This window comes from Triticum aestivum, chromosome 5B, assembly GCF_018294505.1.
Source record: "Triticum aestivum cultivar Chinese Spring chromosome 5B, IWGSC CS RefSeq v2.1, whole genome shotgun sequence".
NCBI lineage: Eukaryota > Viridiplantae > Streptophyta > Magnoliopsida > Poales > Poaceae > Triticum > Triticum aestivum.
In genome coordinates this window covers 672,106,064-672,122,761 of record NC_057807.1, presented here as the reverse complement: position 1 = coordinate 672,122,761, position 16,698 = coordinate 672,106,064, and the positions used below count along the sequence as shown (strand labels likewise).

General features: G+C 48.0%; 1 protein-coding gene across 1 annotated transcript; it reads left to right on the top strand.

The window, feature by feature from the left end:
• The first annotated feature begins 7,246 nt into the window (after nucleotides 1–7,246).
• On the top strand, nucleotides 7,247–8,646 carry LOC123115237 (uncharacterized). Its single transcript, XM_044536452.1, has one exon. It carries the CDS (start codon nucleotides 7,342–7,344, stop codon nucleotides 8,644–8,646), a length of 1,305 nt encoding a protein of 434 aa, XP_044392387.1. The 5' UTR covers nucleotides 7,247–7,341.
• Nucleotides 8,647–16,698: the final 8,052 nt, after the last annotated feature.

The following is a 16,698-nucleotide window of genomic DNA, read 5'->3' as shown; positions in this document are numbered from 1 at the left end:
TCATATAAATAGAACAACCATTATTCTTAGATTTAAATGAGTAGCCATCTCGCATTAAACGAGATCCAGATACAATGCTCATTCTCAAAGTTGTCACTAAATAACAATTATTGAAGTTTAAAACTAATCTCGTAGGTAGATGTAAAGGTAGTGTGCCGACGGCGATCACATCGACCTTGGAACCATTCCCGATGTGCATCATTACCTCGTCCTTCACCAGTCTCCGCTTATTCCACAGCTTCTGTTTTGAGTTACAGATATGAGCAACCGCACCGGTATCAAATACCCAGGAGCTACTACGAGCACTGGTAAGGTACACATCAATAACATGTATATCACATATACCTTTGGTGTTGCCGGCCTTCTTATCTACTAAGTACTTGGGGCAGTTCCGCTTCCGGTGACCATTTCCCTTGCAATAAAAGCACTGAGTCTCGGGCTTGGGTCCATTGTTTGGCTTCCTCCCGGCAACTAATTTACCGGGCGCGGCAACTCCATTGCCGTCCTTCTTGAAGTTCTTTTTACCCTTGCCTTTCTTGAAACTAATGGTTTTATTCACCATCAACACTTGATGTTCCTTTTTGATTTCCACCTCCACTGATTTCAGCATTGAATATAACTCAGGAATGGACTTCTCCATCCCTTGCATATTGTAGTTCATCACAAAGCTCCTGTAGCTAGGTGGGAGCGACTGGAGGATCCTATCAATGATCGAGTCATCTGGAAGATTAACTCCCAGCTGAGACAAACAGTTGTGCAACCCAGACATAATGAGTATATGCTCGCTGACAGAACTGTTTTCCTCCATCTTACAGTTGTAGAACTTGTCGGAGACTTCATATCTCTCGACCCAGGCATGAGCTTGGAAAACCATTTTAAGCTCTTGGAACATCTCATATGCTCCGTGCTGCTCAAAACACTTTTGGAGCCCCGGTTCTAAGCTGTAAAGCATGCCGCACTGAACCAGGGAGTAATCATCACTAGGCGACTACCAGGCATTCATAACGTCTTGAGTTTCTGAGAAAATGGGTGCATCACCTAGCGGTGCTTCGAGGACATATGCTTTCTTGGCAGCTATGATGATGATCCTCAAGTTTCGGACCCAGTCCGTATAGTTGCTACCATCGTCTTTCAGCTTGGTTTTCTCAAGGAACGCGTTGAAGTTGAGGGCAACATTAGCGTGGGCCATTTGATCTACAAGACATATTGCAAAGATATTTTAGACCATGTTCATGGTAATTAAGTTCATCTAATCAAATTATTTAATGATCTCCAACTCAGATAGACATCCCTCTAGTCATCTTAGTGATACATGATCCGAGTCAACTAGGCTGTGTCCGATCATCACGTGAGATAGACTAGTCATCATCGGTGAACATCTCCATGTTGATCGTATCGACTATATGACTCATGTTCGACCTTTCGGTCTCTCGTGTTTCGAGGCCATGTCTATACATGCTAGGCTCGTCAAGTCAACCTAAGTGTTTTGCGTGTGTAAATCTGGCTTACACCCGTTGTATGTGTTAGAATCTATCACGCCCGATCATCACGTGGTGCTTCAAAACAACGAACTTTCGCAACGGTGCACAGTTAGGGGGGAACACTTTCTTGAAATTTTAGTGAGGGATCATATTGTTTATGCTACCGTCGTTCTAAGCAAATAAGATGTAAACATGACAAACATCACATGCAAATCATAAAGTGACATGATATGGCCAATATCATCTTGAGCCTTTGATCTCCATCTTTGAGGCACGACATGATCACCTTTGTCACCGGCATGACACCATGATCTCCATCATCGTGTCTTCATGAATTTGTCTCGCCAACTATTACTTCTACTACTATGGATAACGGTTAGCAATAAAGTAAAGTAATTACATGGCGTTTTCAATGACACGTAGGTCATACAATAAATTAAGACAACTCCTATGGCTCCTGCCGGTTGTCATACTCATCGACATGCAAGTCATGATTCCTATTACAAGAACATGATCAATCTCATACATCACATATATCATTCATCACATCCTTTTGGCCATATCACATCACATAGCATACCCTGCAAAAACAAGTTAGACGTCCTCTAATTGTTGTTGCATGTTTTACGTGGCTGCTATGGGTTTCTAGCAAGAACGTTTCTTACCTACACAAAAGCCACAACGGTGATATGCCAATTGCTATTTACCCTTCATAAGGACCCTTTTCATCGAATCCGATCCGACTAAGGTGGGAGAGACAGACACCCGCTAGTCACCTTATGCAACAAGTGCATGTCAGTCGGTGGAACCTGTCTCACGTAAGTGTATGTGTAAGGTCGGTCCGAGCCGCTTCATCTCACAATGCCGTCGAACCAAGATAGGACTAGTAATGGTAAGCAAGTTGAACAAACCATCGCCCACAACTACTTGTGTTCTACTCGTGCATAGAATCTACGCATAGACCTAGCTCATGGTGCCATTGTTGGAGAATGTACCAATAATTCAACAGTTTTCCTACGTATCACCAAGATCAATCTAGGAGATTCTAGCAACGAGAGAGAGAGGGAGTGCATCTTCGTTCCTTTGAAGATCGCTAAGCAGAAGCTTTACAAGAACGCGGATGATGGAGCCGTACTCGTGGCGATTCAAATCGCGGAAGATCCGATCTAGCGCTGAACGGACGACACCTCCGCGATCAACACACGTACAGCCTGGGAACGTCTCCTCCTTATTGATCCAGCAAGGGGAGAGGAGAAGTTGAGGGAGAGCTCCGGCAACACGACGGTGTGGTGGTGGAGCTTGTGGTATTTCTGCAGGGCTTTGCCAAGCTCTACGGAGGAGGAGGAGGTGTTGCGTAGGGAGGGGCTATGCGAGGGGAAAGGGTGCGGCAGCCCTCCCACACCCCCACTATTTATAGGGGAAGGGGAGAGGGGGCCATCCCCCTTAGATCCCATCTAAGGGGGGGGGGGGCGGCCAAGGGGGAGGCTTGCCCCCCATGCTAGGTGGGGGCGCCCCCCTTAGGGTTTCCCCCAACCCTAGGCGCATGAGCCCTAGGGGGGAGTTGGCGCCCCGCCCACCTCGGGGCTGGTTCCCCTCCATATTCAGCCCATAGGGCCCTCCAGGGTAGGTGGACCCCCGGAACCCCTTCGGTGGTCCCAGTACAATACTGGTAACCCCCGAACACTTCCGGCGACCGAATAAGGACTTCCCATATATAAATCTTCATCTCTGACCATTCTGGAACTCCTCGTGACATCCGGGATCTCATCCGGGACTCCGAACATCCTTCTGTAACCACATACTATTCTCCCATAACAGCTCTAGCGTCACTGAACCTTAAGTGTGTAGACCCTACGGGTTCGGGAACCATGCAGACATGACCGAGACATCTCTCCGGCCAATAACCAACAGTGGGATCTGGATACCCATGTTGACTCCCACATGTTCCATGATGATCTCATTGGATGAACCACGATGTCGTGGATTCAATCAATCCCGTACACAATTCCCTTTGTCCATCGGTATGTTACTTGCCCGAGATTCGATCATGGGTATCCCAATACCTCGTTCAATCTCGTTACCGGCAAGTCTCTTTACTCGTTCCACAATGCATGATCCCGTGAGCAACTCCTTAGTCACATTGAGCTCATTATGATGATGCATTACTGAGTGGGCCTAGAGATACCTCTCTGTCATACGGAGTGACAAATCCCAGTCTTGATTCGTGCCAACTCAACAGACACTTTCGGAGATACCTGTAATGTACCTTTATTGCCACCCAGTTAGGTTGTGACGTTTGGCACACCCAAAGCATTCCTAGGTATCCGGGAGTCGCACAATCTCATGGTCTAAGGAAATGATACTTGACATTAGAAAAGCTCTTAGCAAATGAACTACACGATCTTGTGCTATGCTTAGGATTGGGTCTTGTCCATCACATCATTCTCCTAATGATGTGATACCGTTATCAATGACATCCAACATCCATCGTCAGGAAACCACAACCATCTATTAATCAACGAGCTAGTCAACTAGAGGCTTACTAGGGACATATTACGGTCTATGTATTCACACATGTATTACGGTTTCCGGTCAATACAATTATAGCATGAACAACAGACAATTGTCATGAACAAGGAAATATAATAATAACCATTTTATTATTGCCTCTAGGGCATATTTCCAACAGCAGGATCCTAAGTTTCCCTTCATGTAGTTCAAAACCAGTGGAAAAGCATCGACAATGCAAATAATATACCACCTTTGTTCATGATGTAGTTGTTGGTTCACCTTAGTCCCACAGACAAGATCACCCCCACGGGAAAGATGAAAGCATGGAACATTAACTTCATCTTTAGCACTAGGAACATTTTGGTGGGGTGACGAGGACAATCAGAAAAGGATGCATTGGATGGCGTGGTGGAAGATGTGTGTCCCAAAAGACCAAGGAGGAATGGGATTCTGAGATATACATGGTTTCAATTTGGCTTTGCTAGCCAAGCAAGCGTGGTGGTTGCTTGATAATCCGGAATCATTATGTGCCACAATCTTGAGAGGTAAATACTTCCTGAATGGCGATTTTATGAATGCAAATTTAAAGAAGGGTTCCTCTTCTACCTGGCAAAACGCTTTATTGCGGGGTTGATTCTCTAAGGAATGGTTATATCTTGCAAGTTGGAAGATGCATGGATCACGAATTGAGCAAATAGGAAAATAATTACTCCTAGAAGGGGGCAACTTTTGGCAAAGGTCTCTGATCTTATTGATCCAATCACGAGTTATTGGGATGAAGACTTGGTGAGACAAACGTTGTGGCCAATTGACGCTCAAAGGGTGCTTGCGCCCTTCCGATGCATGACATGTCGGACTTCATTGCTTGGAATTACACAAAAAAATGGATTGTTCACTGTTCAATCGGCTTATTGGGAGGAATGGAATCAACAACATGGAAGGAAATTGGAACATAGCAATGGCATGGGTAGATCCAATGCTAATCCTATTTGGAGTAGGATATGGAAGTTATCTTGTCCGGCAAACGTAAAATTCTTCATCTGGCGTACATTGCATGGAACCCTCTCATGTCGTGTTATGCTCGCCAATAGACATATGAAAGTCTCGCCCATCTGCCCATCACGTCCAAATGGGCCAGAAGACACAAAACACGTCTTGTTTCTGTGTGATAAGGCGAAAGAGGTTTGGGATAAGTTAGGATTGTATGAGGTGATCAATAGAGCTTGTGTTGTCGACCGGGCGGGAGAGACAGTTCTTGAATTTTTACTACTTATGCCAGATCAAGAAATATCTGTGTTGGGCCTTCAAAACGCACGTGAATTGATCGTTATAACAGCTTGGTATTTATGGTGGGATAGACGTAAACTGGTTCATGAAGGAAAATCTCAAGATGCAAATCAAACTTCGATGGGGTCTCGCGCTATAACGACAAACTATGTTAAAGCAAACTTCCCTAAGACAATCAGTAAAACAGGGGATGGTTTAGGCCTCCTATGGGCTTTGTGGAGCTAAACGTGGATGCTTCTTTTGACCATGATCTGCTTAGAGGCACGGCAGGGGCAGTCCTCGGTGAAGACAAAGGAAGGTTCATTGTTGGCGGAAGTTGGAGGATTGGCTTGTGTGCTGACGTTCTAACAGCAGAAGCACTGGCACTAAGGTTTGGCCTTACCCTTGCACAGAAGGCGGGAGCTACGATGGCAGTGTTCGCTGATTGCTATTTTATAGCTCGTGAATTTACTGTTACTAGGTTTGGACACTGTAATAGGGAAGCAAATAAGGTTGCTCATAAAATTTCTAGGCTAGCGAATTTTTTTGCGACTAGGGATTGGTTTGAGGAGCCTATGGATGATATTATACCTCTCCATTGACGATGTAACTGCTATTTCTAATTAATAAAGCTTGATGTTTATTTCAAAAAAAGGAAGATGCCCCCTCCTTTTCATTTTTTGTAATTTCGTGGCATCCAATGATATTTTATTTTCTTGAAATAAAAAAATGTAGAAAAGACAAACTCGCACTAAGCACTGAATTAATAGATTAGTCCCTGAAAAGTTTTTAAAATGTTGCACAATTGAAGGATAATAGGCGTAATACATACAAACATTATAGATACTAACAAAAGTGCCCGTGCGTTGCAACAGGATAAAAGAATACCACGCACTCTTAATTTATAAAAAAATGGTCTATAATCTGAGTATTTGTAGCTACGGTCCAAACAAAGATAGTCTTTGCTTACAAAAGCGCAAGTTCAAGATTTCACATGTCTTGTATTTAAACACGGCTTGCATGTAGATTTAATACGTACAAAGAAACATGCAAGTAATCTTCAATTTCGTCTCCAATCCTGATTTTACTAAGATGTTCATCCACAATCCGGATCAGTACCGATATGAAAGAAAGACGGATAATGCACTGTTGATTAACATTGCACGCTAGATAGTATTTTTTTAAATGGTTAACAGGTAAAATAACATCATATTCAAATTCTATATATTTTTCTAATCAAATTCCATATATAACATGTTAAATATGAAGTTACGGTTTAAAAGATATGAGTATTTTAAAAACATTTGATATGTATTACGGGTTTAATGTCAGAAACATCAGGAGGTTTTCTTTATAGTATGACGGACTAAGATATAGATAGTGGAGACCAGACACCTATTAGTCTTTCATCTTGGCACATGTCCTCTCCTTCAAAAAAAAAATCTTGGCATGTCCTCTTTTGATGGAAAACTTTGTCTTGAATTTTCTCAAAATTTTCATTTAGAAATACTTGTTTCGCGTGAAAATATACATACAAGGACAAAAGGTGGCATTTCGGATTTTTTTTTTCCGATTGGTTAGTTCAAATAAATAATAAAATGATGCATTTCAATAAAAAAATAGGGCATGAAGACTAAGAAAATGTATAGGTTGGCCTAGCCATGGGAGTTTCTCTCTTGGCGAGACCTCAAGTTTAGACATGGTGGCTAGCTTGGGTTTGGATGGGTGGTGGGAGAGCTCGTACGATGGAGCGTGGCCGAGGGCAACACAACTCTAGAACGGACAAGGCGCTAGTGGTCGGGTACCTAGGGGGCAGCGATCTCGAGCGGAAATATGGACGATAGTGTCATATTGTGTGTGAATTTAGGCCCGGTGTAAAATGGGGAAGATAATAATTTTCATGTTAAATAGGAAAGTCATCATTGTTTTAGCCCCAACTATACGCCACTCTCACACACGCAATCCCCACAATTAACTCATATCCCAACTATACTACTAATTGGATGTACCCACAACCTATACACACCATCGCACTCAACCCTTCCATGCGACCACCCAGATCCAGATCTAGACTACGACCACCATGGCAGTAGAGTCGTCGACGCTCCCGGAAGAGCTCTTCGAAGAGATCCTCCTCCGCCTTCCACCCGATGACCCAGCCTGCCTCTTCCGCGCCTCCCTCGTCTGTAAAGCCTGGGGCTACGCCGTTTCTCGCCCCGGCTTTCATCGTCGCCTCCATGAGCTCCACCAGTCACCTCCCGTGATTGGCTTCCTTCACGACTCAGACGAGGAGCACATCCCCGACTTCATCCCCACCACCGCATCGTCCTTCTCCCTCGCTGCTTCGGATCGTCGGTTGTCCAGGGCCCTCGACTACCGCCACAGACGCGCCCTCTTCCTCTCCGACTCCGAGGGACAGGATACTCAAGAGCTTCTCATGTGGGAACCAGTCACGAGTGCCCAACAACATATACCAATGCCCGTGGCTTACAATGACATATATGCGAATGTGGTGCACACGACCGCAGCCGTATTCTGCGGAGTGGATGGGTGCGACCACCGCGACTGCTTAGGGGGGCATTTTCGGGTGTTGTTTGTCCTCTCTGTTGAAGATGAAGACAGTGACGATGATGAAGATGCCATGTGGGCCTGTGTATTCTCGTCGGAGACAGGCACCTGGGGTGAGCTAACCTCTTTGCACCACCGCTGGCACATGTGCTTTACATTTTTTTCTAGCGTGCTCGTTGAGTGGTCTCAGCTTTACTTCATGGCTGATGACGGGTTCATCCTAGAGTATGATTTGGCACGGCACAACTTGACTGTGTTTAACCCACCAAACTATTTGTGGAACTATGGCGACGACCGATATAACATTATGCTGGCAGAGGATGGTGGACTGGGTGTTAACGAAGTCATGGGTTCACATCTGAGATTGTGGGCTAGGGAGGTGAGTGATAGCACTAATGCACGATGGGTGTTGAGCCGAGTCATCTACATGGTCAATTTGCTCCCAATTGGTGCTCTTGTGGATGCAGAGACTAGAGTTCAAGTTCTGGGCTTTGCCGAGGGAGCAAATGTCATTTTGGTGACCACAGTAGCTAGACTCTTCACGATTGAACTACAATCAGAGCGGACCAGAAAGGTATGTGATGACCATGGCTTTGCTAATTTGATTCCCATTGTGAGCTTCTACACTCCTGTGCCTCGAGGTGAGCACAAGGATCGATCATCGAAGCCTAGTGAGGCTGCAGGTCCTCGGGGTGCGTTAGGGGAGGAGAAAATAGTAGATCAGGCACGACAATTTATCAACAGTGGGTCCAATGTTACTAAGGATGAGGACTTTGTAAACTCCTTCGAATGTGTCAGCCATGCCATAACGAACACGTAAGGGTTATCATCCTGAAAGCCACTAGCCCCGCTGAAGTGTGACAATGTATTCTCTGTGTGGAAAATAACTAGCAACTAGTTTAGTGCTCGTTTGGATATGTTCTTGTTGTGACATATCCCTTGCTGCCCCGGGCCTTTGGCTTTTGTAGTTTGGTAGATGAGGATTAGTGGGGTTTAAGATGTTATAACATTTGCCTTGTTTCTATGGGTGTGTTGCTTCTTGAGATGTTACTCCATAGCAATACTTCGGAAAATATTTGACACGCGCTAGTTGAGAAATGTTAAATATGTCCCCGGTACTGCTAGATAGTTAGAGACTAGTATGTCATGTTATGATGTGCGCATTGTGATTAGCATCGTATCAAAGTTTAATCACCATGTTATCCTATTTGAGAAATGTTATATGTGTCTCCAATACTAGCTAGATGCCAATATCTCATCACGTCGGTATATTTGTGTAGTGCTTCATAATATGTGCACACACTAACTAGTTGTCAGAAAAGGCAGCCAACAAAACGAAGTTAGCACCTTGTGTCATCAAATTGGTTGACAGACCAAATGTAGTTGTGATGTTCTATCATACAGATAACAGTAACTTTATGTCTTGAGTTATAACTTCTAACCTTAACAGTTATCGACTGAATATTTGTCCTTATTGTTAGGGCTCCACCATATGAAGAAGTTGCTTCAGAATGTACCAGCATGGTCTATGGACATGGATGCGACTTGCCATATGAAGCTCAAGAGCTGACTGGTCCTTGGGGTGACGATGTTCCCAAGAGTGCGTGAAATGAAGAATCCATGAAGAGTTCAAGTACAACCAGCAAAGGTGATGCTTGGAACTGAGAAGACCTCGGGTAGCAATGTTGATGATGCTCCCTGAGGGAGTCCCAGACTAGGGGGTGTCCGGATAGCCGAACTACCATCATCGGCCGGACTCCAAGACTATGAAGATACAAGATTGAAGACTTCGTCCCGTGTCCGGATGGGACTTTCCTTGGCGTGGAAGGCAAGCTTGGCGATACGGATATGTAGATCTCCTACCATTGTAACCGACTCTGTGTAACCCTAGCCCTCTCCGGTGTCTATATAAACCGGATGGCTTTAGTCCATAGGACAAACAACAATCATACCATAGCATAGCTTCTAGGGTTTAGCCTCCTTGATCTCGTGGTAGATCTACTCTTGTAACCCACATCATCAATATTAATCAAGCAGGACGTAGGGTTTTACCTCCATCAAGAGGGCCCGAACCTGGGTAAAAACATCGTGTCCCTCGTCTCCTGTTACCATCTGCCTAGAAGCACAGTTCGGGACCCCTACCCGAGATCCGCCGGTTTTGACACCGACATTGGTGCTTTCATTGAGAGTTCCTCTGTGTCATCACCGATAGGCTCGATGGCTTCTTCGATCATCATCAACGACGCCGTCCAGGGTGAGACCTTCCTCCCCGGATCTTCGTATTCGGCGGCTTTGCACTGCGGGCCAATTCGCTTGGCCATCTAGAGCAGGTCGAAAGTTACGCCCCGGGCCGTCAGGTCAGATTTGGAAGTTTGGACTTCACGGCTGACATCCGCGGGGACTTGATCTTCGACGGATTCGAGCCACAGCCGAGCGTGCCACACTGTCACGTCGGGCATGATTTAGCTCTGCCGCCGAACAGTACTCTGGAGGCCGCACTCGAAACCACTCCGATCTTCAATTCGGAGCCAGCCCCGCAGATCGAGGATGGATGCCTAGACACCGCCTCGGGGGCTGCAACCTCTACGGCGATAGAGCCGAACACTGACTTCGTCCCTCATAAAGCTCGTGACTCGAAGGTGCCGGACTCCTCGCCGGACTCCGAACCTCCCGCGCCCGCCCCGATCGAATCCGACTGGGCGCCGATCATGGAGTTCACCGTAGCGGACATCTCTCAACTCCCACCTTTCGGCGACATCTTGAGTTCGCTAAAATACCTCTCGTTATCAGGAGAGACCTGGCCAGATTGTGGTTAGGACGGCTGGGATGCGGACAACGAAGAAATTCAAAGCCCACCCACCACCCACTTGGTAGCCGCTATGGACGATTTAACTGACAGGCTAGACTACGACTCCGTGGACATCGACAATATGGACGACGATGCCGGGGACGACCAAGAACCAGCGCCTAACGAGCGCAGGAAAGCCACCCCATCCCACAACATATGCATGGTGGATACACCAAAAGGAAGCGACAATGAAGAAAAACGGGACGTGGCGAAGGACAACTCCCCCAACAGACAAACAAAGCGGCGACGCAAGCACCGCCCGAAGACCGGCATCGACAGAAATGGTACCCATATGGACCCGGCCCTAGAGCAGGGCGAAGCAGTGGACGACGCACACGTCAACAAGCAGCCAGCCGGACATGAACCGGACAAGCAACCCATCCCCGGCGAAGATGATCTCACATCACCAGAGCATATGAATCTCCATAACAGGCTCGTCGCCACTGCAAGAAGTTTGAAGAAGCAAAAGCGGAAGCTCAAAACAGCGGAAGACACACTCAGAATAAGATGGAGCAAAGTACTCAACACCGCAAATAAATATGGCACTAGTCACCAGACAAAGAGCTACCCGAAGCGCAAGTTGTTGCCCGAATTTGACGAGGAGGCCTTCGAGCCCCCGCAGTCAAAAAAGAAAGGGGCCGCCTGGCCGGATAGACGACCAGATGACAGGCTAAGAGCAACACGGGGCGCCACACACAAGCCGGCACATGATCAGCATAAAGATCTTCAGAAAAAGGATAACCCGGCCAGGTCTATCTATGGGCCAAAAAGGAAGACTCCAGGAAGTAACACAACCAGCCGAGCATTTGAAGACAACGGCACACCCAAATACAGGGGCGCCGCACACCCACTATGTTTTACCGACGAAGTACTGGATCATGGATTTCCAGCGGGATTTAAACCCATAAACATAGAGGCATACGACGGAACAACAGACCCCGGAGTCTGGATTGAGGATTATATCCTACACATACACATGGCAAGAGGAGACGATCTCCATGCCATAAAATACCTTCCCCTCAAGCTCAAAGGGCCGGCCCGGCATTGGCTTAAAAGCCTCCTAGAAAATATGATTGGGAGTTGGGAAGAGCTTGAGGATGCGTTTCGAGCAAATTTTCAGGGGACTTATGTCCGGCCTCCGGATGCAGATGATTTAAGTCACATAACTCAACAGCCCGGAGAATCAGCACGCAAATTCTGGAACATGTTCCTCACTAAAAAGAACCAAATAGTCGACTGTCCGGACGCTGAAGCCTTAGCAGCCTTCAAACACAATGTCCGAGATGAATGGCTCGCCAGACATCTCGGCCAGGAAAAACCAAGAACAATGGCCGCACTAACAAGTCTCATGACCCGCTTTTGCGCGGGGGAAGACAGCTGGTTGGCTAGATGCAGCACCAGCGACCCGAGTACATCCGAAATCAGGGATGGAAATGGGAAATCACGACGCAAAAAAGATCAGCGCCGGAATAAGGAGAATGGCCCAAATAGTACGACGGTCAACGCCGGATTCAAAAGCTCTCGGCCGAACAACAAAACACTGCCCTTAAATGATAACAGTGACTAGCTATCCAACCTCAACAAGATCCTGGATAGACTGTGTCAAATACACGGTACCTCCGGGAAGCCTGTAAACCATACCCACAGAGATTGTTGGGTCTTCAAGTAGTCCGGCCGACTTAACGCCGAACACAAAGGGCTCGACACACCAAGTGAAAGTGACGAAACCCAAAAGCAGCGCTCCGGAAACCAAAAGACTTTCCCATTAGAAGTCAAAACAGTGAACTCACTTCACGTGATAACACGCAGCGCGGCCCCTGCTATACCAGGACACCGTCCACAGACTGGGGATAGAACCCACCAAAATTCGCTATAGCAAGCACTTCCTTCAAAGGAGTGACGCCAGGCCTTTTCAGCAAATTTTACAGGCTCTGTACCACTAGGGGTCGTGTTCGGTTCATCCGACAACCTCCGTCGCGAAAATCTCACCCTCCATCGCCCCATTTAGCAGTAGCCCTTAAGCACTACTGGGGCGTGCAGCTTTCGCCCGCTTTAATGCAATACCACATTACGCGTCTCTTATGCTTAAAAATGCCCGGTCCACGTGGCATATTCTTAAAACTCCAGGTGTCTCTCGACCACGGAGAATGTGCGGCTGCCTAGACAGCCACACATTATTCCGACCTTGCAGGTCAAAGCCCCTAAAAACAGGTCATCTAGACCTAGGACATGGTTAGACGAGTCCGGCGTAACTTAACAAGGGGCTTCCCAGCCGCATACCCCTTTTTTTAGGGAGCCGCGCGCATAAATGATGAAAGCTAATAAAGCTCAACTTTCTTCATCTTCCAAATTATACTTTATTTTGATACACTTTTTGCATGATATTTCTTAGAAACTAAGTCCTTCTCTTTTACAGATGAAGCACGTGCTACACCCGTCCAGGATACAGCACAACGGAGACACAGGCGCAGACGTGCAGTAGGGACCCGTTGCAAGGATTCTTTTCAGATTAAGACCCTGCGTAAACCTTTCTCACTGTCTCTTGTTGATACACATCCCCCGGTTTCCTACCAGAGCCGAGGAGGAGGCTGGCGTTTTGGCATCGGCCGTGTCAGAAGTTCCCGCCTGTACCTGGACACTAGGGGCTTAGGGCTTTATTCTGCCTGATATCATAAAGACCGAACACCTCAGGGAGTGTTCGGCGTCTCGAGTTAGGCCTTATATGCATCAGCTCCGAATCATGTCTTTGGTCAAATGTTGGGTTTGCCCGGCTCCTGTGTTTTGCTGCCTTACGTTCTGTATCATCGGCTAACGCGGCACCAGGAGAACTACTGCGATTGTGCCCCGGTTCGGCCGGGAGAGCACCTCAGTAGAGAAAGCCGAAAACTGACTGTCATGATATAGCGAGAGACTGGTCAACCACTCGATCGACCATTGGAATGTTTAGAATTCCTCCGCTTTGACGAAGGACCGCTTCCCGGTCAGGCACATACGCGCCCCAAGTTCGGAGAAGCGCGGTGCCATCAGGGGCTATATAGTAGCCCCACATTCGAGCTCCTATGGCTAAGTGAAAGTGATAAAGCATTATAGTCCGGTTGCCTAGTTTGCTATGCTATCACCTCCTTAAAAGGACCAAGACGTTGGATTAAGTGTGAAAAGGCGTTTTTCTTTTTGCAAACACCCCCGCACCATGTGCGTGGGGGCTGAAGCCAAAGACTGCCATCTTTCAGATTATACATACATATACGGCCGCACAGGAGATAGTTCAATACTTGAACACACAAGTATAAAAAGTCATTGCATTATAAACATGATCTTAGAAATCATACATGTCATTCAAACATAACATCTTTCGAGCACTACGACTCTATTATACGAGCGCCCTGCAGGACTTCCTCAAAGTAATGCTCGGTGGGGAATCGGCTTCTGTCCGAACCCCGGGATGCAACAGCGGTGGCATCCATCTCCGCCCAGTATGTTTTACCACGGGCGAGAGCCATCCGCGCACCTTCTATGCATGCCGACCGCTTCATCGCCTTAATATGCGGCACTGCCCCAAGGAATTGCTGCAACAAGCCAAAATAACTCTTCGGCTTGGGCCTTTTCAGCCACAGATGAGTTACCAAATCCGTCATGGCCAGTCCGGACAATCTATTCAGCTCAGCCCACTCAACCAGCCGATCACTCAACGGAAGTGGACGCTCCGGACTATGGAATTGAGACCAGAAAAGCTCTTCCATTTCATGATCCTCCTGGCTTCAAAAGTGCACGACTGCGTCAGCCGCACTCGCCGCCAAGTCCAAATAAGGATCCTCCGCACCGTACAATCGGCCCAGCTGAGCATACTTCGGATCCGTGAACTTCCTACGCAGCATAAAGGGCTTTCCAGCCACAATGTCTCCGACCTGACGCAGTTCCTCCTTCATAGCCCGCATCGCACTACGGGCATCCTTGGCCTCGGCATTGGCCTTCTTCAGGTCCTCTTGCTCCGCTCGGCGTTCTCCTTCAAGAACTTCCAGGCGGCCGGTAGCAACTCTTAATTTCATGGCCACTCCAGCCATCTCCTCCCTGCTTCGCAGTGAGCAGCCTTCTCGGCTTCTAGCCCTTCCGCTACCTTCAAGGCAGCCGCCTCGCTCTTTTTGGCTTGCTCCTTGGCCCGAGCAAGTTCTGCTCGAAGGTCCTCCACAGCAGCAGCACCATCTGCATCTAAGCATACAATTTGTAAGGAATGGGCGTCAGCTCCCTTACTAACCAACCGCGGGGCAACCACATACCTTGTGACTCATCAAGTCGTCTATTGACCAGCGAGATGTCCGCATCTGCAGCGTCGAGTTGCTTCTTCAGCTCGGCAAATTCATTAGTCCGGCTGGCCACCGAATGTTCCGCCACCTGCATGGGAAAGGCGACAGTTAATAACCGAGATTACGATCCTAGGCACGCTGTCGTTTTCGACAACATACCAAGTCTTGGGGGCTACTATCTATACAGGGCGCACTTCATGTGCAAAACTGTCAACAGGTATGTCATTTTTTGCGTACCTCAAATCCCGTCAGTAAACTTCCGACGGCCTCATACAACCCGGTTTCGGCGGACGAGATCCTCTCAATCACATCACCCATTAATGTGCGGTGATCTTCTGAGATGGACGCCCTCTTAAGCAAATCTTGCAGCTCCACCGGCCGTACTCCAATGGGCGCCGAACTCTCCGATCCCGCCGGATTCGGGGAGACCCTCCGCGACGACACCTCAGGGTCGTCCGCCCCGCACGACGAGGTGGCAGATGAAGGCGTTTCGCTTTCCATCATCTCCGGACGAAGGTCTCCCGAAGATGAGTTGTGCTGAGATGGGCTGGGGTCCGAACTACAAGGTAAAAACTTCGTTACCTTTATACATTAAGCAGGGGTGTCTGATAATATTAAAATCCCCCTTTTCACTTACGGCTCGTTAGAGGGCTGATTCCTCCGAGGAGACAGTACGGCCGGGGCACTTTCTGGCGCAGGACCTTCCGGTACAGATTTCTTTCCCCGCTTTGAGGCCTTGGCCTCCGGGTCTTCGGAAGCGTTCCTCTTCTCCCCCTGGAAGGAGGGACTCTCGGTTCCTCCCTTACTAAATGCCTCCTTGGCAGAGGTGACAGTTTCCCCGTGCCCCCCTTCGCCCTCATTCGAAGGTGCAACCTCCAACATTTTGATTAACACGGGATCCTGCGTGGTCTCAGGGAGGGGGGCTGGACACCGTATCAATTGTGCTTGCGCTATCCACTCTTGTCCGGGGATAGCTGGTTAAAAGGCAAGCTCACGATAAATAAATGGATGGTGTGTCCGGACACAGGGCTACTTACTTGAGTATCCGGGCGATTGCAGCTTAGGCCAGCGTCCTCGGTCAATTCCGTATGCGTCTCTTGCGATCCGAAGAACAATTTATACATCTCCATGGGAGTCAAACCCATGAAGTGTTGAAGAGCTCGCGGCCCCTCCGGATTAAATTCCCACAGACGGAGGGGGCGACGTTTGCAGGGCAGTAGGCGCCGGATCAACATGACCTGCACCACTGCGACCAGATTGATCTCCCTTTCTTGGAGGACTCGAATCCAGTCCTGCAACAGGGGGACGTCTTTGGGCGGCCCCCAGTCACGCCCCTTGTTGATCCATGACGTCAGCTGCTGCGGAGGGCCCGAGCGAAAGACGGGCGGCGGCTTCTGCCTGCTGCCCCGGGGAGCGGTGATATAAAACCACTCCTGTTGCCACAAGCCGAGCTCCTCTTGGAAAGAGCCCTTGGGCCATGGAGCTTCGGCCCTCTTGCTTATAACCGCCCCGCCGCACTCTGCCTGACGCCCCTCAATTATCTTCGGCTCCACGTTGAAGGTTTTGAGCCATAAGCCGAAGTGAGGGGTAGTGCGGAGGAAGGCTTCACAGACGACAATGAATGATGAGATATGGAGGATGGACTCCGGAGCCAGGTCGTGGAATTCCAGCCCATAGTAAAACATGAGCACCCTCATGAAGGGATCCGTCGGGAAGCCTAAAC